General features: G+C 33.5%; 1 protein-coding gene across 1 annotated transcript in view; it reads left to right on the top strand.

Annotated features, from left to right (window-relative positions):
• The window catches only part of LOC120415661 (irregular chiasm C-roughest protein-like), a 458,525-nt gene that overhangs the window by 316,901 nt on the left and 118,972 nt on the right, over nt 1-22,652 (top strand). The window contains exons 3-4 of the mRNA XM_039577245.2: nt 21,594-21,854; nt 21,938-22,134. Of these exons, the coding sequence (XP_039433179.1) occupies nt 21,594-21,854; nt 21,938-22,134 (458 nt within the window). The remainder of the gene's footprint in view (nt 1-21,593; nt 21,855-21,937; nt 22,135-22,652) is intronic.

Consider the following 22,652-nt stretch of genomic DNA (forward strand, 5'->3'; position numbering starts at 1 on the left):
TCCCCGAGGGTCCGATTTTCCTCGGATCAAATCTCTTCTTACGCAGGAAAACTTTTCCGATGTGACTTTGCCTCTAAAGTCAAGTCCAATTAAACGCTACCGCAAGAACAAGTTACCAAGATGTCGCAAAAAAAAATCCCAAAGTGTCTCATCTCATGACCAAGTAACAAGTAACTTAATTCAAACATGACCCCAAACGCGGCATAATTTAATTGGCGACTCAAACTTTTCCTCCCAACTTTGTCCTTTGTGTCCCCGGGAGCTTTTGGCGCTGATGAGAGGCATCCAGCATAATGTGGCTGATGGCCAGCAAAAGACACTGTGTCTGTCAGTCTCGCCGGACTTTGTCTGCTTCTTTTTTTTCTGGGAGATTCCTGCAGGGATTTTCGACACAGTTTAGAAATCATTGTAATATTACATGAAAATTTGTGAAAGATTCTTGATAAAAGAAAAATGTTTAAATATACTTTTTGTTTTCTTTCTTTGTACGTTTAAAAAAAAAAAAAATAACGCACTTGTAAATTGAGTAAAATTACATGGAAATACAAGTAATTTTGTCATGTGATGTAAAAACTTTTTGTTAAATTGAGTAAAATCACGTGGAAATACTTGTAATTTTGAAACGTGATGTGAAAACACTTTTTTGAATTGAGTAAAATTATATGGAAATATATGTAATTTTACACATTTCTTGATGTGAAAAACTATTTGCTTTCGTCATGAAGTTGGTTGTGTCAGAAATATTGGAATTTTACCAGAAAATGTGAGTTAATTTACTTTTTTTCTTTATTCAACTGAAATAAAGTGAAAAACAATAAGAGAAATTCCGAAAAAAACACGTTTTCAACAGTGCACTCATCTTCTTTAAACTCTGAAACGCTCCGTTCAAAGAGAGTATTTGTCAAATAGAATAACTTCCAAGTGCTGCTGCCAAGTCCTTTAAAGATGGTCGGTTGGAACAACTTTCTGGAATCAAATTTTGCTCCATTGTTGCCAAAGAAGAAGCAAAAGTTTGAATAAAACGTCCACACTCCAACAATTGTCGAATTTGCGCTCTGTAAGTCAATAACGTCCTCGAATCCGCCCGCAATGTGGCAACATTCGCACAGACTGTGGAAAAAAGTGGAAAACTGAACAGAAAAAGAGAGAAAAAGGAGCCAACTATTGCAGCGTCGATTGAAGGTCCTGTCGTCGAAGAGCTTTTCCGATCCGTGTCTGTGGTTAGCAGTCGATGATGTCGGCGGTGCTGGCGTCGTCTTCGACCAAGTCGAGCTTTTTGCTCGCGTAAGAAATTGAATTTGTGGAAAATTTACTTATGTTTCAGCACGTGATTGGCAACTCTGTGGGAATGTTAGATGCTACGTGTTGAAGGGAAAAGCCTTGAAGAAAAGTTTTCCGATTTCTAAAGAATTTAGGAAGTTGTGAAGTCTCATTAAAATCTAACTGAATTTTATGTTTGGTTCGTTAAAAACATAATTCAAATGTTAGAAAAAGCTAAAGTCTTTTTATTTTTACTCTACAATACTCTAATTATTTTTTTACCTCATTTCAATTCATTCTAAGTCTAGATAAATTCCTTTCTGAATAAATATTTTCGAAACTTCCATAAGCTTTCCGAGAACTGTTCAGTTTATAGTTTTCATTGATTGAAATGCCAATCCACATAAAAGCTAGTGAATTTCATTTTCGATATCCTAAAATGTATTACGAGTGCGTTCTCCTCCTTTACAAAGCATTCCTGCCGGAGCTTTACGAAACAAAATTGTAAAATCGCTATATGCACTGCAAATTACACACTCCCACGCACAGGCCCTGCGGAAAACATTCAATCCCTCCCTCCTCCAAATCGAAATGCGTTGGAATATCCTAAACAATAACAGCTTGTTAGTTTGACACTTTTGAGCTGTCAGTTTTGAAAGCTTTTTAAAGTTATCACGTTAAGGGCTAAGGGAAAGATTTCGAAAAATTGAGATTTCTCGGAAATTTTGTTTTTTTTTTCGGAAAACTAATCTGACAACTTTTCGCAAACTTTTTTCTGCATTTTCAGCCAAATTTTTAGCATAACTGGTTGAATTGAGCTCAAGATATTATCTTTTTAATAAGAAATAATAGAGGTTTTTTGAAAATTACAGATTCCCTCCAAATTTTAATGTTTTTTTTTTGCAAATTATTCTATCCCCTAATTCAAACATGAAAAATTTAAATATTCGTTATCAAACCAACGAGCTCCCACTGCGCCCAAAAATCGGAAAATCGACAGAGGACACGCGGACGGGAAATGAATTCATTTCGCAATTTGGATCGACACAACCACATCATGTTTGTTTGTGTGGTGAGTGGGGGCCTTATTCGAGATTGGGCTCCACGTGTGTATGCACAGAGCACGTGCACCGACATAAACGTGTTTAGCGCCTGTAGTAGTTGGTACACAAATTGTTACATCAATTTGGGATGCTGCAGCTGGTGCAATTGCAACAACTTCACGCGGGATAGTCTGGTTGCGCAATCCTGGAGAGAGGAAGGGAGAGCGATATTAGTAAATTGAATATTTGCCAACGATATGCCTGCGATTGTGGGTGGTGCCAGGGTTTGACGATAAGCACACTTTTGGCACATTAAATTTAGAATGAGTCATAAAAAAAACTCAAGGGTTCATTTTTTAAAAATGTTCAAAATCTTAGAATGGAGTGAAAAATTATAAAGTTAAGTCCACCTTCAAAAAAAAAAAATCAAACGAGCCGAGCTTATTAGCAAACCCTGAAATTTGAATCGCACACATGATCGCTGCAAGTTCTACGCAAACCTAGTTCAGAGGGATTTGGATTTGCGCGAATGAATGAGAATGTTATTCGAGTGGTGCAAATCCCAAGTAGCAAGACAAATGCCTTTGATTCTTAAGCATTTTTATAATAGTTTTATCAAATGCAATAAAGTTTTGTTTTATCTTTCACCAAATCCAAAAGGTTTTACCATTCCATAAACTTAAACATATTTTAAAGAATTCTTTAAGATATCATAAAGAATTTTGTTTAGAAGTTTTAATTTACACTTTAAGTAAGCCTGAAGAATTCATGATGCTGCTTGATTAACTTAACAAATTGTGCTTTAAATCTGTTAAGTCTTCCGTAAGCATTTTATCAAACTTGCTAGATTTGTACTTTCACTTTGACAAATTCAGTTGTACGTGAACAACGCAGTGAAATACATCAAGAGGCGAGCTGATTTTTTTAAAAGCGCTTCTGGGAATAATTACTAGTGAATTTTCGGTTAAAGTTTTAAAATTACAAATGACTTAATAACTCTGTGTTGATAATAATAAAATATTTTTGAATTGGTGGTTTTTTATTGTGTTTGAATGGTGATAGAATTGTGAGAAATCGGAACATTTCACCGAACCAGAAATTCGTTTACTTTGCAATTTATGCATGTACTGGTGCTGTGCATTACCATTGTTGTGCCAAAGTGGATATACATCATGTATTTTGCAATGTATCGTTACAAAATGAGGCATTTTATCAAACTGTTTTCGTTTTAGTGTTCTTCGTCCTGCCCCTTTTATCAAAGCCTTTCAGTCTTGATTAGAACTTCTTTAAATACATATGGTTTTCGAAAAGTAGTTGATAAAACTTTTCATCCTTAGAGTTACCTTGTTCAAAACTATCAAGATTTTATTATCTGTATTGCTACGCGCTGTCATTTACAGTTTTGCTTGTGCTGATTGCAGCGGTGTTCACTAATAGGGGAACAGTATCTAATTCCAGCGTGCCTCTAATGTTGGCAGGTCAGAACTTTGACATTCAATTAAAGCTAATTAACAGCGTTTTCAACTGAACTCGAGTGATAAATACCTCAATAAGAAGTGAGCAAGCAAGTTTCTATCAAAAGTTTTGCAAAATTAGTTGTTTGAATAGTGAAAATCAGCTAATTGGATGGAGTTAGGAGCGAGGGCTTAACCTGCCAAACATACGAGAATTTCCCCTATGTTTAATTTGAAAAGAGAGTGATAATCGTTTCAAAATATCATTGTTTGTGGTGTGCAGTCTATATTGTGGTGGAGTTAAAGATTGTAATAGCAACAGGTTGTGCTTTTTTAGTTATTATATAATAAATAAACCCCATGCAAACTAACAAAAATGTGTTGTTTTTTATTGAATTATTGCCAAATTCAAATCCGTTGTCCATGTCCAAGTCGATCTATTTGCAGTTGATGAAGCCCGCATGCGCTACGTTCCCAGCCGTGTGCAATTTATTCTTGGTTAAGACCACGATAAAGCATTGTGAGCCTGTTTTAAACCCTAATAAATCCTTTTTAAATCAAGTTATTCCTAGCGAGTTTTGGGAAAGAGTCTTCGCAGAAGCATTGAATTTGAAATAGACTTGAAAAAGATTATCAATATTTATAAATTTTCGCCATATTGCCAAAAAAATCGAGGTGCTAAAAATCGTAGCCATGTTGAATTTTGGAGCAACATCCGGCGAAAAGGTTTTTTTTTTCGATAAAAGTTTAGTCTTTTTGTGATAATTTTAAAGGCGCGTTCCATTTTTTCGAGCTATCTTGAAAAAATGTTCGGTCATTTTTTTTGGCACTACTGTTACGGTACATTTCACTGAAAAAATGCAAGTGCTTAAATATATTTATACAATTATTATCAGATGAATTATCAACTACCATAAGCCTTTTAGAATTCCATTTCGGATAAGAATATTTGTCTTTAATCAAGTAAATCAGCATGCTGTTCCCTTTTTGCACAGGCTTTTGGTTCTCTTTGAGAGAACATTCATAAATGCTTCATGCTTTGTTATAACTTTCAGGAGTTCCTACGGGTTGGTACAAAAATCTTTTCCAAACTAGAAAGTTTTATTCGAGCATTGAAGAGCTTTATAAAGTATTTATTAGGTACACAATAAAATTATAACGTCTTATGATACTCTTAATTTTTACTCTGGCTAACCTCCCCATGTAACATTTTCAGTTTTGTACCTATCTTGAGGAGAGATTGAAGTTATCTTAGCTAAAAATGACCATAAAGCCATTTTATCTCCAGGACAACAATAAATCAGCATTTAACCTGAGTTAAGAGCAAAGTGGACTATTTTAGGAGGTTATCATGACCATTTATTAGGAGTCATCTAAAACTCATCAGCATAGACATTGATTTTTAAAACACTCTGCAGGTGTATTTAATTGCTTAAATAAAACTTATGCTCAAGCTTCTTAAATTTATAACCGCACAGAAGAGGTTTTCAAGACTGAAATAAACTTTCATTAAAGATGTTTTCTCTCGTTGAAGATAAAATTGATTTGTCGAAGGAAAATCAGTTCTAATTATAATCTCGTTAAATTCAATAATTCTTTATGAAATAAATCACAAATGGCCAATGAAAAAAGATAAAATTATATTGATAACTATAAAATAATATCAAAATAATAAATTACTGTGACTTTACGCAGCCGTTCTAACTGAAAAATTCTTGCCATCAAAATTTCACTGGTCAGTTTTCTTAGATACCTCGAAAAAATATGCATCGAAGGCATGAATCGTTCAAAATTGCATCGATTTTTTATTTTGATGGACCGATTAATTATTTTTTTTCTGAAAAATCAACATGGCTTCCATTTTTGGCCGTTGCTTTTTCGTGTTAATATGGCTGAACTCATAAAAACTATTCTCTCTTACTCAAAGCAGTTATTAGGGCCATTTTTCTTAAGAAGCTCTTGTACAAGAAACTTTAAGAGCTTTGTTTCTTGCGAAGCTCTTGTTCAAGATTAAGCAAGAACATGTAGACTGCAGTGAGCTTTAAGGCGATTTTAACCAAGAGCAAAAGGCGTAGTACTGCGACCGTAGCGCATGCGAATTTTAGTTAGCAGGAGGTAGATCCAAAACGTTTTTTATGGTTATTTTTTCATCGTTGGATAAAAAACAAAATACATTTTTTTTCATATTCTTTATTCATTGATTTGATTGGGATCATCATAAGTTTTCCTCGCATAAAGGAATTTACCGTCGACACAACAACACTGATTTTAATAAACAACACTAGACCAACGTTAAAACACTAGCACTCCGCGACGAATTTATCCGCTTCTCGGAACGCCTTATCCAGCTTATCCTCGAAAGGCTCTGACGGACAAACGGATGGCCTAACTGATGATTTGTGCCGGAAAAAAACATCTACTGCCCATGCATGTCAATGGACCAAATCGGCATGTACTCGATCACCCTCGGATAGGTGTACTCCGTTACATCCGCGCTGGAGCCGGAAACGGGCGAAAAGTATCACTTGTTTACCGGGATCACAAATTTTTGTAAAAGTTTCTTTGACACTAAACCAACCGACTGTACAAAAAAATGTGATTTGACAGATCAAGTTCAAATAATCTGGAAATATGCTTTCATAGAACAGAGTAGTTTTAATTTAGTTTCAAAGCAGTTTTGACAATGCTTAAAAGTCTTATAAATAACCTCTCTGGGATAGCTTTAAGAGAAACAATGAAGTGTGATATAAAACTATGTTCCATGCTCTTAAAGTATTCTTAAAGATATTTTTAAAACTTTCGTATCATAAACCCAGCAAGTTTTGATCAATGTTTTCATAAAACAGAAAAGCAAATTTCAAACCTTTTATAAAACCTGTTAAGAAGTAAAGGCATTTTGCTTGTTACTTGGGTCCTAAAGTAGTCCATTTTAGCTTTATTGCTGATTTAACACTTATTTAACACAGCATGTGGGACTAAAAGGCATCTCGCATACATTTTCTCAGGAATTCTACATAACTTCTCCAAAACTACAATAAAACTAAAATTGTTACTTGGGATTGCAAGTACCTAGTTGTTGCAAATTACGAAAAACCGGCGAGGCTCGTATCCAAAGCTCGTTACTTTAGAAACTCAAATAAGCCGGTTTGATTAAAAGTTTGGCTTTTTGAAGCGGGACAGCCATGCCATGAACTAATTAAAAGCCGGGAAAATCACCTCTGGTAGCTGAAAAATGTTTTTTTCCAAAAAAAAACGCAATTTTAAACTGTTTTATGTTTTTTTCAAGACTTGAATGCAATCCAACATCAAACTCTTACAAGATAAACAAGATATTCAAACAAGCATTCCAGTTTATAAAAACTTTAAACAATATTTCAAGGTATAAAATGTCTTCTGGCTTGATAGCTTTTAAATCCTTAAATGGATAAATTTTAGGGTTTATTTATTACATTTTTATGCTTTTTCAAAAATTCAAACTCACCAACGAGAATCGAGGTTCAAACCATTTCATGAGTTTTTAAACCTTTTTTTTTCAAGCTATCAATAATTTTCAAGTTTATAAGCTGTTAAGCCATTTTCAATCTTACATGTTTTTGCAGCTTTTAAATTTCCTAGTTTCAAGCAACTTCAAGATGGTAAGTTATTTTTCTGATCAATCCTGTAAATTTTATAAGCTTTTATACACAATGTGCAATTTTACCTCTGAAAATGTTTAATTTTACCACTATTCTGGTGTAATCTCACTTTTTCAGTCTGGATTGGGGTAAAATTACATCATAAAAGAGGTAAAATTACACCTTCCAAATTTACACAATTTTTTGCTGTGTAAGCTCACAAACTTCTTACTAATTTACAAATTTTTGCAAGTATTTGAACTTTTTCAAACTTTGTACCTTTTTCAAATTTGTAGCTTGTTAATCTTCTTCAACATGCAATTTTCGAGCTACTTCTGAATTCAATGAACCCATTGTGCCATTAACTTTTTTTTTTCATTTCGAGGCGCTATCAAGCATTCTTATTCTTATAAAGCTCATAAACTTCTCTTCAATTTTAAATTCCAGCTTATACAAACTTTAGTAACAGCCTCTTTCTCTAGGAAAATTCATCCGATCTTCAAACAATTCTAGTGCTTTGGAATCGGGATAGTTGCAACCATCCATTGCAATCAAAATTGCATGAATATTAGCGCAAAAATACTTTTTTTTCCTGTATTTTACAAGTGCAATATTCCAAGAGTTTAAAATGGAGATTTCAATAGAATTTTCCATATAAAACTTCGATATCATTCTTATATTTTTGATATTCAGTGCAAACTCGATTATCCGAAGCTTTGATTATCCGATGGTTTGTATGACAAAACAAAACAAAAAAGGTGTTTCTATTTTTTCTTAATTTGTCATTAATTACGAGCTCTACGTCCAAATTTTAGTCGAATTTTAATGGTTGATTGCATAGCATATTCTCAATATTTCATCACCGCCATTTTGGCCGCCATCTTTGAGCTTTGGAATTTCTGATTGATACCGATAGAAACATTTTTTGTTGTTAAAAGTGCTCAAACAATTACACAAAGTAATGATTTTTCAAAAAGCACTAAAATTCATAAATTTTTAAACTGTAATATGAGTACCGATTAATGGGGAATTTCTCTTATTTATCGATAAAAAAAAGGTTTTTTACCTAAATAATTAAAAGCAAACTACGTATTTCCGAAAAAAAAACTGAAATTTAATGTTTTTGTAACATGAGTACCAATCAATCGGGAATTTTTCATCGATATCAATTTTTAAGATATTTTCGAAAAATACTCAAAATTTGATGTTTTTTTTTTGCACTAAAACCAATTTATCGGACATTTTTCTTAACTATCCATACAAATAGTTTTTTTACAAACTGAATTTTACAAAACTTCATTTTTTTAAAGTACTCAAATTCGATGTTTTTAATGGGTACCAACCGCTCGGGAAATTTCTTATTGATATCGATAGCAATAGATTGGACTCGAAATTTTCACAAAACTACGTGTTTTCTAAAAAAGAAACGCAAATTTGATGTTTTTGAAATAATGCTTACAAATTTACAGAAATTTCACATATATAGCAGATTTTTCGAAGATGAAAAATGCATCAATTAGGCTATTTTTTTATAAATTTCAGCTGTTGCAAATATTTTTCAAAAAAAATCTCCTCCCCGCTTCAATTACGGTCCGAAGAATCAGGAGCAACAAAAACTTGTTCCAAAACCTCCAAAATTTCAATGTAATTTCTGATATGCAATCAGCTGCAAACAATTTAAAATGCATTCCCCTACTTTTTTTTTCCACAAAAAAAACATATTTTCGTTTTAACTAAGATTATTTTAAAACTAATGATTACAAACCGACTGTTACCGCTGTGAAAATTTATTTTATCAAGTCTTGAAAAAAATACTTTCACTATCAATATTCTCAACCATTTGGAAACATCGAAAAAACATTGTTTTGTGAGAAAAGATTATTTTAGAGAAAATATTCATGTAATTTTAGTTGAAATGGATACCTGTTACGTCCCGATTTCTAAACGCTTCATTTTTTAATAATAGAATATTTTTCATAAAGTTATTGGACATGTCTTGTTGATTGAAAGAAAGCAAAACTTATAAAAACATTAGTTTAAAATTTAATATTTTTTTTTAATAATTAATGTTCTCAAAAACTAAAGGATACAAATCCTCGCAAATATGTATTCAAATCTAATTCTTTTCTACAAAGGTCGGTTTAAAAAGATTAACAAAAATCGAGAAGGCAATCTATTGTAATAAAAAGTAAGAACCGCTCAAGAAAATTCTTCAAATCATATTTTCAAGAAATGCTCATGTTTGAAAAAATCTGAAAACTCACATGAATTCTTTTTAAAAGGATAAAGTACTGCAAATTTAAAAAAAATGCAAGCTTTATCTTTAACACCAGTTATTTTAAAAAATCCATAAATTCAAAAATAATTGTTTGTATCAATGTTTTAAAGAAAAAGCAAGATAAGTATTAAGGATTTGGCAATAACGTAATAAAAAAAACAATGAATTTCCATTGCAACTTCATTCTTCCCAAGAATGGTAAAATTTACTTCAATGGGGAAATACTCACCGGTTGAGAAACACTGGCATAGATTCTAAATTGCTCAAAATTAGTAAGTTTTTAAAAGATTTGAAGCTTTGTGAAGCTTTCCAACCTGTTCAAGCTCTTAAGTTTATTCAAGCTTGTCATGTCCATTTTATACAGTTTGCCAAAACCAATTTTCGCCCAAAATTGCCGATCGTTCGCCCCCTAAACTGCAATCAATCGATGCAATTTAGCCGAACAAATAAATCCCGAATGGCACCACCAAAATCGCCTCTCCAAAAAAATGTCGAAAATTCACCGGCATTAGGAAAATTCAGCTCCACCAGCATAACTATTTGGCACACGCACTATTCATGCACACACAACATTTGCACCACCACCACAAATTGGCCACGTGGCCAAACAAAACAAACGCACACACGATCGCCAAATGGGGGTGTCTTTTTCGCGTTCTAAAAAAGAGAGAAAAAAAAAAAAGATAAAGCTCTAATGGTGATGGCAATAATGGTGCAAGCTGCTCTGACAACGATACACCACACCGCTCGCACACACAATTCGTTCAACAATCGCAAATTTGGAAAGCCGAACATTTTCCACCCTCACCCCCCTGGAAAAAGGACACCTCCCAATCATTTGGCCATAATTGGCAACACTGCTGACTGTGCGAGCAAACGCACGCCATCTGGCGGCAAAAATGTGTGTGTGTAGCATTATGGCAGTGCATCAGCACCACCAGGAACATAAATTTTAGCAATCAACGTGGTCGCGCCCGCGATTCGATTATATAAATATTGAAATTTACCGTGTCACGACGACGACGACGACGGAGCAAATTTATCGCGAAATGTGCGCGATTGGCTCGCCACGCACCGCACGCACCGCAAGTGGTCATTTAGTGTCCTCTATCGTGCCCGTGGTTTTGGGGACGCCCCTGTCAGCTGCTTGCCCGCAGAATTTTTCCGTTGAAATTTGATCAAAATGGTGCAGAACAGCTGAGCAAATTGAAATCGTTTGTTGAGAGATGAGTTGTTTCTCTTTTTCAACACCAGATGTCAGTGTAGCTCAACAATTGCGTGCAAGTTATCTTTTCATTTTAAGCTATTTTCTTGCATGCAAGTTTGTTATTCAGGCTTCCAAAACATTAACTTTTGAGGAATTTCAATCTTCCATGGAAAACAATTTCCATTTTTGCATGTTTCATTTCAATCACCGCAACAATGTCCCTTTTGCTATTTGCACAGCAAACAAACGTTGCAGTAAATTAAATTCCTGGACAATCAAAGCACACACACACACACTGTCCAATAACTCATCCTGGAAGCAACTTACGCGTGCAGTAACTAAATGAATGGAATAAAAATAATCCACTTTCACTCTTCCATCTTTTCCCCACCCAGCCAGTCCACTGCCTCTGGTAAATGGGGGTGGTTTGAGGTGGCAGTCTTTTGTCGTTGACAAATTGGAAATTTTCTGAATGATCGATGATGATGAGACCTGGGCAAAACGGAGTAACCCTCGGGCGGTTGAAACTTTTATGAAGTGAAAATTACGTTTGGTTGGTGTCCTTGCTTAATTGAATATGATAGTATCACGAAATAAAAAAAAATAAAACAGCATATCCCGCCGGTTTGTATTCTCCACTCGGATTTTGAATCATCGTTTGGTTATTTGAGGAAAAAATATTATTTTCAAACTTAGGCAAATTTTTACATACTCCAAAAAATTATAGTGTTTTGAAATCGGAATACATAACAATTTCCAAATCCCAACATTTTCACAAGACTATTTTTCATTTTGCAAAAACAAAATATGTTTTGCAGTAGAAAACACGTAGCGTTGTGAATATTTTTAGTATAAAAAAATATTTCTTTCGAAAGAAATGACAAATCCCCGAAAATTTGGTACACATATTGCAAAAAAAAACTTTATAATTTAGTATAATATCAAAAATACTTGGTCTGGTGAAAATTTTGAATATTTTCAAAAAAAAAATATTACCATAGAAATGTGTGAAAAATTCCTGATCATTTTATACTTATATTTAAAAATAACTACAATTTTGAATATTTTTTTTTTCGAAGGTACGTTTCTTTGTGAAAAAAATTGAGTATTTAAAAAACATTACACTCGAAGTGTGTAAAAAATTTCACGATTATTTGATACCCATATTGCAAATACATAAAGTTTATGTATTTTTTTTTATCAAAAATTCGTGTTTTTGGGAAGATTTATTAGCATTATTATTAATAAAAAAATATAGTTCAATCTAAGAGCGTCAAAATCCGTTTTGAATCAAATAAAATTTTGAGTTTTTTCAAAAATATGTGGTTTTGTGATTTTTTAAAGTTTTTAAAGGATAACATTGTCCAAAACATTTGTAATGCATTTCGAAAAAACTAATGTTTTTATTCTTAAATACAAAGTTTTGTGAAAATGTTAAGTGTTTTCAAAAAAAGTATAATAATAACTTCAAAAAATGTCTGCCCTACTTCTAATCAGTTATTATTATTTGATTCACCATTTAACCAAATGTTTCGCCCTTAGAATAAAACTAAATTCTATTTAAAACTGAATTTTAACAAATAAATGGGAATAAAAAGCCTGAAACATGGAATTTTAAACATAAAATCAGTGAAGAATTGAAAAAAAGTGTTCCATTAAAATCTTTTTATGGCATTTTTGAAAACCAACTCTTTCTTATTTTCAGCCATGAATGAAAAGACAATAGAATGAATGTAATAAAAAGTTCTTATGATCTTTTTTTTGTTTGTTTTTTTTTTCTTCTTTCAAATAAAGTAGTATTTTAATAAGTTTTATGAATAATACTCTAAACTACTACAGTTCAATTTCTTGAGTTTTCTGCTTTTTTTTCAATTTTTTTTTGTAATATTTATTGTAGTATTTATTTTCAATTGAGGCCGTTGCAAATATTTTTCAAAGTAGTAATATCCATTTTAGGTTCAATTATTCAACAAAATTGCCTTTTTTATTTTTTCAAATAGTATCCATCCTTAACTATCTTTTGAAAAAATATTTTCAAAATCTGATAAAACTTTCATCAATTTGCTTAAGCTTTTCCAATAATTTTTTTTAAAGTTGGTTAAAAATATTGTTGAATATTGTATTTTTTTATATAACTTAAAAAAACGGTGCACTTTATCAAAATTTAACAAAAGTACTTTTCGATTTGTTTGTGGGCATTTTCGAATTTTTTTAAAAGAACCCGATTTTTTAAATCAACCGTAACTTAATACTTTGCACTTTTTACCTACTAAACCATTTAAAAACATAACAAAGTTTTTCAAAATCAAGTTAAAAAGTTATTTAAAAATAAGTTATTTTTTTAGAGTGTAACTATTTTTTCTGAATAAAGTCCGACTTGATTATCCGAAGGCCTTGGTAAAGTTTCACTTCGGATAATCAAAACTTTTGATAATCGAATCACGAAATATTTTTTTCGTTGTCTTATTTTTGATTGTTCAGTTTTAGTATGACCCTTAAACTACTCTTAATTGATTTAAAAATTTTAAATCCAAGATGGCGGCCAAAATGGCGATGATGGAATATAGAAAACCATTCAAATTTGACTAAAATGGGGTCGCAGAACTCTAATTTCAAGAAAAGAGAATAAAAAAACGAAAAAAAAATCTTTGTTCGTAATTCGATTATCCAAAGTCCCTTACAAACCTTCGGATAATCGAACTTCGGATAAGCGAGGCTTCAAATTATCAAATCTGGACTGTAGTCCTAATCACAATCAGGGTTGCCAGGTTGCCAGTTAATTTTTTAAGAGGCAATTTGAAAAAAACTATATTTCGCTAGACTAAGCTTAACTAAACAAAATTGTTCGTTTCGTGAAGCAATTGTGTATTGGAAGTGAAAATACACCATTTTTAAACACAAATTCGCTCATTTTTTTAGCAATACGGCTTGCCAGATTTTTCCTGATTTTTTTTCGGTTCAGACCTGGTAACCCTGGTCACAACCTACAACTTTGCCGGGGCAGCGAATGGCCACTTTGGTAAAGGTTTTGCCTTAATAAACGAATGAACAACAACAGCTACAATTTTGCCGAAGACTTGAACGGAAAACGTTTTCGTAGAACTTTTCATGGACAGCGCACAAATGTGTATGAAGACTTGTATGAATAAACTAATGATACAAAATGACTTATTTTGACTTAAGGATGGACACAATTTTAATTTTTATGTATAATATTATAATAATATTTCAGTACATTGCATTCTAGATTTGGAATTTTAGATAACGTAAGTTGAAAAAAGCGATCCAATTCCGAATTCACGGACCTGAAATTAGTACCTTTTCATGCAATTCTTTTTATAGAAACAGTGCTTTCTATTTGTTTACCACCAGATGTCGGTGTTTCACAGTTTGTGTATTGCACGCAAGTTATTATTCAGCTATGTGTTTTGTGTCAGAAACTTGTACGCAAGTTTTAAGTTTTGTAAACTAAATTTAATCCAATATTTCAAAAGTTTTGCAGTGCTATTTAAAATAATCAAAAAATTACATTTTCTTTTTTTATATATTGATGATGAATTTCACAACGTTTTCACAATAAACAAAAAGTTGCATCCCATTACAAAAAATAAGAAAAACCTGCGGCGAGGGTTCACAATGTGCGAATTTACAAGAATGACTTTCGCATTTTTGTTCCTTCCCTTCAGGCCTCCGTGACTACCCGTGAATATTTCGCCATCGCAATTATTCAAAATCAATGAACGATATTTTACCCAAAAATCGACGTTGTGGTTTGGCTTGTGTGTGTGTGCGGTTTCGAGCTCGCTCACGTTAATAAATGATTTTTCAAAAGCCCAAAAATGTGGGCTGAAAACTTACAACGTTGTTCCATTTCCATACATCCGATGCTCTTTTTTTGTGTTGTTGTTGGGCTTTATTCTGTACCATGTTTCCGGGCGTGACAGCTTTAAAATTGATGATGGCTGATGGCTCTGTTTTGGTGGTGATGTGAATTAAAAAATCGAGATGGCAGAAAAACCAGAAAACAGGAGGATTTCGCTTGGTGAATCACAGGTTAAAATGTTTTTAAAAATTATTTGTTGTAAAAATATTTATTTTTCTAAATTTTATTAATTTTTTTAAAATTTTTAAACGAAAATAAAGCTTTAAAAAACATTACACAATTTGTTACTGTGTTTTTTGTGTGCACTTTTTTACTGTAAATTTTTTCGACCAGCTGAAAAACTCGAGTAATCAAATTTACTCACAACGACGTGTAATCGGTTAGTGTGTGGGTGGCACGTACTCACGTGTGCATAATTTGCTGACGACCCATCTCGCTGTCACATGGTCGGCGGGGCCCATTTTAGAGGTTTCACGATATTTTTTTCACGCCAGTTGTCTCTCGTTACTGTCCACACCTGTCCGGGTGGATGATATGAGAATGGTGTGATTAAAAGGATTTTTAAAGTCAGGTTAAGGTGTTGATTTATTTAGAGTTGAAATTTTGGTTAGGATTTTCGTTATCGATCGACTGTAAAAAAATATGTTATAAAATTACACGAATTTAAGTGATGATAACATAGAAACGATTGCGAACCAGCTTACATTTCGATTATCATGCAAATTTTCAAGCATTCCATCAGAAAAGAAATAATATAACACTGTTCTATAAAGTTTGACCTACACCGTCTAACCCCCTACTTTCGCATCTATCAAAAACAAATTCATTCGTTTCGAAGAATTTCCCAACCTCCCTCGTCAAATCCCAAAGAATGTGTTTGAGATTGGTTCAGCTAGCAACCCCAAAATTGCATCCATCGACCCACGATCCGAAATTTTCCAGAAATCATCCTCCCCACACCAACCCACCCACCCACATCGTTCAACCTGATTTTCCACCGCGATAGCAACTTTCCAGAAGAAGACAAGGCACCGCCGTCAAATGCGAATGTTTGATTTGCCACAGAGCTCTCGGCGAGTCCAGCAGAACCAGATGCCCCGTGTTCGAAGCTCAAGCTGCAAGCTGAGAATGCATTTATTTCGACGAGCAGCCAAACAAAGGAATCTCTTGGCCCGGATTGGGAAGAAATCTCTTGGCCCGGCCGGCAATCCGTCCAAATTTGATTCGATTCTCGTGATTGCCGCCACCACAGCAGCAGCTGAATTTTCATCGTGTTCGTGGTGTGGCTATTTTGATGAGGTTTGCCGAGCTTTTAGGGGTGTGGTTTTTGGAGTTATGAAATTTGGTGATTTGATGAGGGAATTTGAGTGGAAGATCATCAAGATGCAATGGAGGATGATTGCTTTCTATTCAATGATGTCATAAATATCTTAAAAATCTTAAATGCCAATCAAAAATTAGATGTTTAACATAATTAAACTACAACATTCCATCAAATTTATTGAATATTCAAGAGAATTTTAAGGATAAGCTTCTTTTGGAGTGTGTTACCACTATTTGCATCACGATGCCAATGTAAGTTATTAACCTAGTTATAAACTAGGACTAACCAACAACAAAATTGAACCAATTAAGACTTCATTGAAGACAAAGCTAGACAAAGCTGGGTTTGATATGCAACATAATAATTGATAGTCTCGATACCGAGCTTGAACATTGCCATTTTGATGAGTTTGGCCACAATTAAGGTTTTACATATTTTACTTACAAATGGATTTTTTTGTAATTTCTAGCAAAACATTTCAATAGGCCCGAAGCCGAAGTGTAAACAAAGAGCCTATCCTGGTCGTTCCTAATGTAAACATCAACTGACGTGAGTAAGATAGACTCTTTGTTTACACTTCGGCATCGGCCCTTTTACATTGTTTTGCTTGACTTGTCATACTGGTCATGTCTGTTACATAGCCTATGATAAACTGTATTAGACTATGATAAACAAACTTGCATTTTTTTTGTGTTTGACAGTTTGCCAAACTTGCAAACAAAGCTAAATGTATGCAGGCTGTCATTTCAGCAAACGAATACAGGCAAACAAACAAAGCAGCCAAACTGTCAAAAAGTGCGAGTATTTTTGTAATGTCACGCAGAAAAATAAGGCATATTTGAATCAACAAAACGTTTTGTTGATTTGAAAATCAAGATTTTTGTTGAATCAACGTTAAACGTCAAAGCAACTTTTTCAAAACAACAAAAGATTTTTGTGGAATTGAGAAAATCAAGGTTTGTTTCGACGCAAAATCGGCGTTGTTTATATTCAACAAATATTTTGTTGAATCAAACCTCGCACAGGCTGATTCTACAAAATATTTTCTGCGTGGTCAAACACGGAGAAAAATTAGTTCCCAAAATCGTAATCCAGCGTGGATGGAATCGGAACCAGGAACCATGAAATTTGATCACATTGTTCGTGGTTCCGAATTTCATGAACGCTTTTTCACGATGATTTTACTCCGTGTAGCGCGAAAACCAGTTTTGAAAAAATATCCTGCACTTTCCGTAATAACCATAAATGTGAACACTTTCGAGCAATAGCAACACTTTGGCTGATACCTAAGACAATAAACAAAAACTGGGGTTGCATAAAAAAATCATGGTAATTTTCCATCTGTAAAGGGGTTCATCTTTTATGTCAGAAAAAATGTGTGATTTTACTTCTGAATATGTGTAATTTTACCACTTTTAAGGTGTAATGTCACTTTTTCAATCAAATTACATCATGAAAGAGGTTATATTCAAACTTCCAAAATTACACCTTCCAAATTTTCACAATTTTTAACTGTGTGTGATTCGCTGGATTATTTAACTGTTGTAAGATGAAGGTTGATATTCAAATAGTTAGCATACAAAAATCATAGATTTTTAAGATTTTTTAAATAAATAAGCAAATCAGCAACATTTCAAAATCTCGCTTCATAAAATATTCAATTTATAATTTAAGAAGTTTGATTTATTGATTGATAGGCCAATTTACTTACTTATTTTCAACCCAATAGAGACAACAAATTTAACTTTCATAGAAAAATGCATCAACCATCATGGAAATTCCGATTTCTTCGTCAATTTGCAATTATATCACCAATCTTGATCACAATAACAGTTCAATTGCAATTTTTGCATAACAAAAAAAAACAAATTTAAAGCCTCATTTTCAAAAAAAAATAATAATATTCAAATGGTATCAAAAAATGTCTCTGTCACAAATTTGCTAGGTATCAATCATTTAATTTATAAAAATATTTTTTTCACTTACTTCACCTTTTTTTTATCTCAAGATTCAAAATTTTAAATCGGCTTAGAAATGCTCTGTTTGATAAAAAAAAACCGAAATTAACGTTATTCAATACATCGTTTTTAATGTACAACCGATTTTACAAGTTTATTCAATGTAAGTTTTATTTTTTGCATTATATTTTGCTGCTCCCTAATTTTTTGAAGAACTTTTAAAAATGGCGAGGGACATGATTTTTAAATAAAATTAGCAATATCCTCATTTAAAAAAAAAATTAAATTAATTTTGAGGATTTTTTGCGATTGAAATTTCACAAAACTTCAAAATATTTCGCAGTAGATTGCATTCCATTGAAATTTTGAAATGTTATGCCCCCTGATATTTCTGGCTAAATGTGGACAACTTTGAGGTCATAAAATTCAAAAAATATTTGCTACGTAGGACGTTAAAATGTTGAAAAATAAAAAAAAAACACTTTTTTTGCTGATTAAAATTTCAGTTTTCAAAAATAATAATAAAAAATTAATAGTTTTTTTTATTTTGATAGTTCTTGTAAACTATTAAAATTAAACTGAATTTTTTTGAAATTGCATCACGGTGTGTTTTGTAGAACAAAGAAATGATGAAAAAATTCGGTATGTCTGATATTTGGCACCGTGAAAGGAGGGTTCTTTCCCGACATTTTGCGAGGTGTACCGAAATATTTAATCGGGGGGTCTAAATCAACTTTTTCTTTTGAAGATTTTTTTTTTCAACTAATGGGATATTTCTTCATACAAGTAACTGAAAATCGGTACATTTATGTTGATGTCACTCAAATTTCGTATGAACATGCCTTGGAGACTCTTACTTAATATATTTGACTAATATTTGACATCCAATAAAAAGATAACTAGAAATCTGGTAAATTTGGTTCGAATTTTTTATTGGAGGGCAACTATTGGTCAAATATATTTGGTTAGAGTCCCCAAGGCATATTCAAGAGAAATTTGAGTGATATTAAAATAAATATCCCATAAAATTGAAAAAGAATCTTCAAAAAAATTGCTATGAACCCCCCGACGAATAATTTCGGTAAACCCTGGAAAATGTTGGAAAAGAGTTCTTCTTTCACGGTGCCAAATATTGGACATACCGATTTTTTCTTTCTTTAAGGTCTCAAAAAAATACACCGTGTGCAAAGTTTATCTTAATAAATTTTGAAAATTTTCACCGTAGAACTTAAGAAATTTGAAAATAATAAGTCACTTAATTTAAAATTGCTAATAAAAATGGAGTAGTAAAAACGAAGAGAATTTTCTTCAGTAATTCTTTTATGAAATTGTTTGATCAAATCAAAATTTTAAGATGGAGAAAATTGCGCTGGAAGTATTCAACAGCTTCAAATGCACCCACCTGTAAGCCTGTCGGTTTGTTAGTTAGTTAAGTTTGTTTAATGGGTAATTCTCCGCCAACTCACACAGCAGTTGCCCCGACCCCTCTTCGATTTGCGTGAAACTTTGTCCTAAGGGGTAACTTTTGTCCCTGATCACGAATCCGAGGTCCGTTTTTTGATATCTCGTGACGGAGGGGCGGTACGACCCCTTCCATTTTTGAACATGCGAAAAAAGAGGTGTTTTTCAATAATTTGCAGCCTGAAACGGTGATGAGATAGAAATTTGGTGTCAAAGGGACTTTTATGTAAAATTAGACGCCCGATTTGATGGCGTACTCAGAATTCCGAAAAAACGTATTTTTCATCGAAAAAAACACTAAAAAAGTTTTAAAAATTCTCCCATTTTCCGTTACTCGACTGTAAAAATTTTTGGAACATGTCATTTTATGGGAAATTTAATGTACTTTTCGAATCTACATTGTCCCAGAAGGGTCATTTTTTCATTTAGAACAAAATTTTTCATTTTAAAATTTCGTGTTTTTTCTAACTTTGCAGGATTATTTTTTAGAGTGTAACAATGTTCTACAAAGTTGTAGAGCAGACAATTACAAAAATTTTGATATATAGACATAAGGGGTTTGCTTATAAACATCACGAGTTATCGCGATTTTACGAAAAAAAGTTTTGAAAAAGTTGGTCGTCATCGATCATGGCCGTTCATGGTCGCCCGCGACAGACACGGACGACGAAACAAAGGGGAACGCAAAAAGTAACTTTTTCAAAACTTTTTTTCGTAAAATCGCGATAACTCGTGATGTTTATAAGCAAACCCTTCATGTCTATATATCAAATTTTTTGTAATTGTCTGCTCTACAACTTTGTAGAACATTGTTACACTCTAAAAAATAATCCTGCAAAGTTAGAAAAAACACGAAATTTTAAAATGAAAAATTTTGTTCTAAATGAAAAAATGACCCTTCTGGGACAATGTAGATTCGAAAAGTACATTAAATTTCCCATAAAATGACATGTTCCAAAATTTTTTACAGTCGAGTAACGGAAAATGGGAGAATTTTTAAAACTTTTTTAGTGTTTTTTTCGATGAAAAATACGTTTTTTCGGAATTCTGAGTACGCCATCAAATCGGGCGTCTAATTTTACATAAAAGTCCCTTTGACACCAAATTTCTATCTCATCACCGTTTCAGGCTGCAAATTATTGAAAAACACCTCTTTTTTCGCATGTTCAAAAATGGAAGGGGTCGTACCGCCCCTCCGTCACGAGATATCAAAAAACGGACCTCGGATTCGTGATCAGGGACAAAAGTTACCCCTTAGGACAAAGTTTCACGCAAATCGAAGAGGGGTCGGGGCAACTTTTCCCGATTTCGTGTGAGTTGGTAGAGAATTACCCTAATAGAGTTCAAACTATAAAGTGTCAAACTTAAATATTGCAATATTGTTGTTGTATTTAAGTATGGTTTAGCTGGAAACGTGTACTAGAACTTAGAAATAACTTCAATATACTGAACTAACAAGATTATGAACCGTATTACGATCCAATGATACTTTGTCTCAGCTGTTTCGTCTAATTGATTTTCCCATGTTTGAAAACAGATTTCCTTTGCTTCACTCACATGTGAGCTCCATCTAATAATTATGACTCAACTTTTTTCTGTTGCTAAACAAACCATCAGCACGCATCAAACTGAGGAAAACTTCCTCAAAGCAACACACGCACACGTACATCCAGCTAGTCAGAGGGACATAAAGAAGTTGGAAATTTGTTTATTATTTCTCACAAATTACATGTGTTTGCTGTCGGTTTCAATTCAACGTCTTTCCCGTTCAAGCTCTAACCCCTCTGTGCTTGAAACTATCAAAACTGACTCAACTGACTTAGTTTGGGAAGGGGAGGAGGAAGGTTGGCTCGTAAATCATAACAAACTATGAGCTCACCTCCCTTGTGTCTGAAAAACTAGCCAAGCTGTTTCCTCGTTGTTATAATCACCGACTGTGGCCAAACTAGAAGAAGTTGGAATAGTTTTTTTTTTCTCACCACAGCAAAAACTCATCGAACCGAAGAAAACCAAAACAGAAAACAGAAAAAAAAACCTAGAATAACTTGCCTCCAGACTAAACACTATTATTTTTCATTTTGTCTCTTCCCCTCTCTCATCCCCCCGTCCAGAATCGACTTTCGGCCGGACAAGGGAGTGTACGACCTGCACATCTCCAACACGTCCTACGGCCGGGACAACGGGCGGTTCGAGTGCCGCATCAAGGCGAGCGGGACGGGCGCGGACGTGCACCAGGAGTACTACAATCTGACGGTGCTGACGCCCCCGCAGCCGCCCCTGGTAGCGCCGGGGACGATCGCCGTCGCCACCGAGGACAAGAAGCTGGACCTGACCTGTTCGAGCATCGGCGGCTCGCCGGATCCGACGATAACGTGAGTTTTTGTTTTTCTTTGGGATAATTCGGGAATGGCAGATCTAATTAAACCTTTTTTGTTTCATATTTTTAAATCTCCAGATGGTATCGAGTGGGGTCGAATAGCCCTCTCCAGGCGCCGATTAATCGCGGTGGATCGAAGGACCTGCAGACGACGAGTACGCTGTCGGTGTTGCCCCGGCGGGAGGATGACGGGGCCAAGTATCGGTGCGTCGTGTGGAATCGGGCCATGCCCGAAGGACACCGGCTGGAGACGGTCGTGACGCTGTCTGTTAACTGTGAGTATTTCAGTTTAAATGAGTTAAATTTAAATAAAAAGGGATTTTTAATGATGACAATGATATTCAAAAAAATATATTCGTTTTTATAGTGAAATAATTTTGTAACAATTTCAAATGCACAGTATCGATTTCTTATAAAAGAATATGTAGATTATTTTCATAATTTTTTAATTCAGGTGCTTTCAAAATTATTCCATAAATAAAAATAAGTTTGAAATTTGGACATAGCAAACATTTTTTTATTGAAATATAGGACGCAAAACTGGACCGCGGACCGGTCGACCGGATGGAACATTCAGACAAAATTTCGGTGTATCAAATGATATGGAATTTTGATATATTTTGAAAGATATATTTTTGTAAATACCTAAAATTTTCACAATACTACATATTTTTGAAAAAATAATCAAAATTTAAAAAAAAAATATTATATATTATTATTATTGATACATTTCGAAGGTAAAAGTATTTTTATAAATACTCAAAATTTTCACAACACTACGTATCAACAAAAT

This window comes from Culex pipiens, chromosome 2 (assembly GCF_016801865.2).
Source record: "Culex pipiens pallens isolate TS chromosome 2, TS_CPP_V2, whole genome shotgun sequence".
Classification (NCBI taxonomy): Eukaryota; Metazoa; Arthropoda; class Insecta; order Diptera; family Culicidae; genus Culex; species Culex pipiens.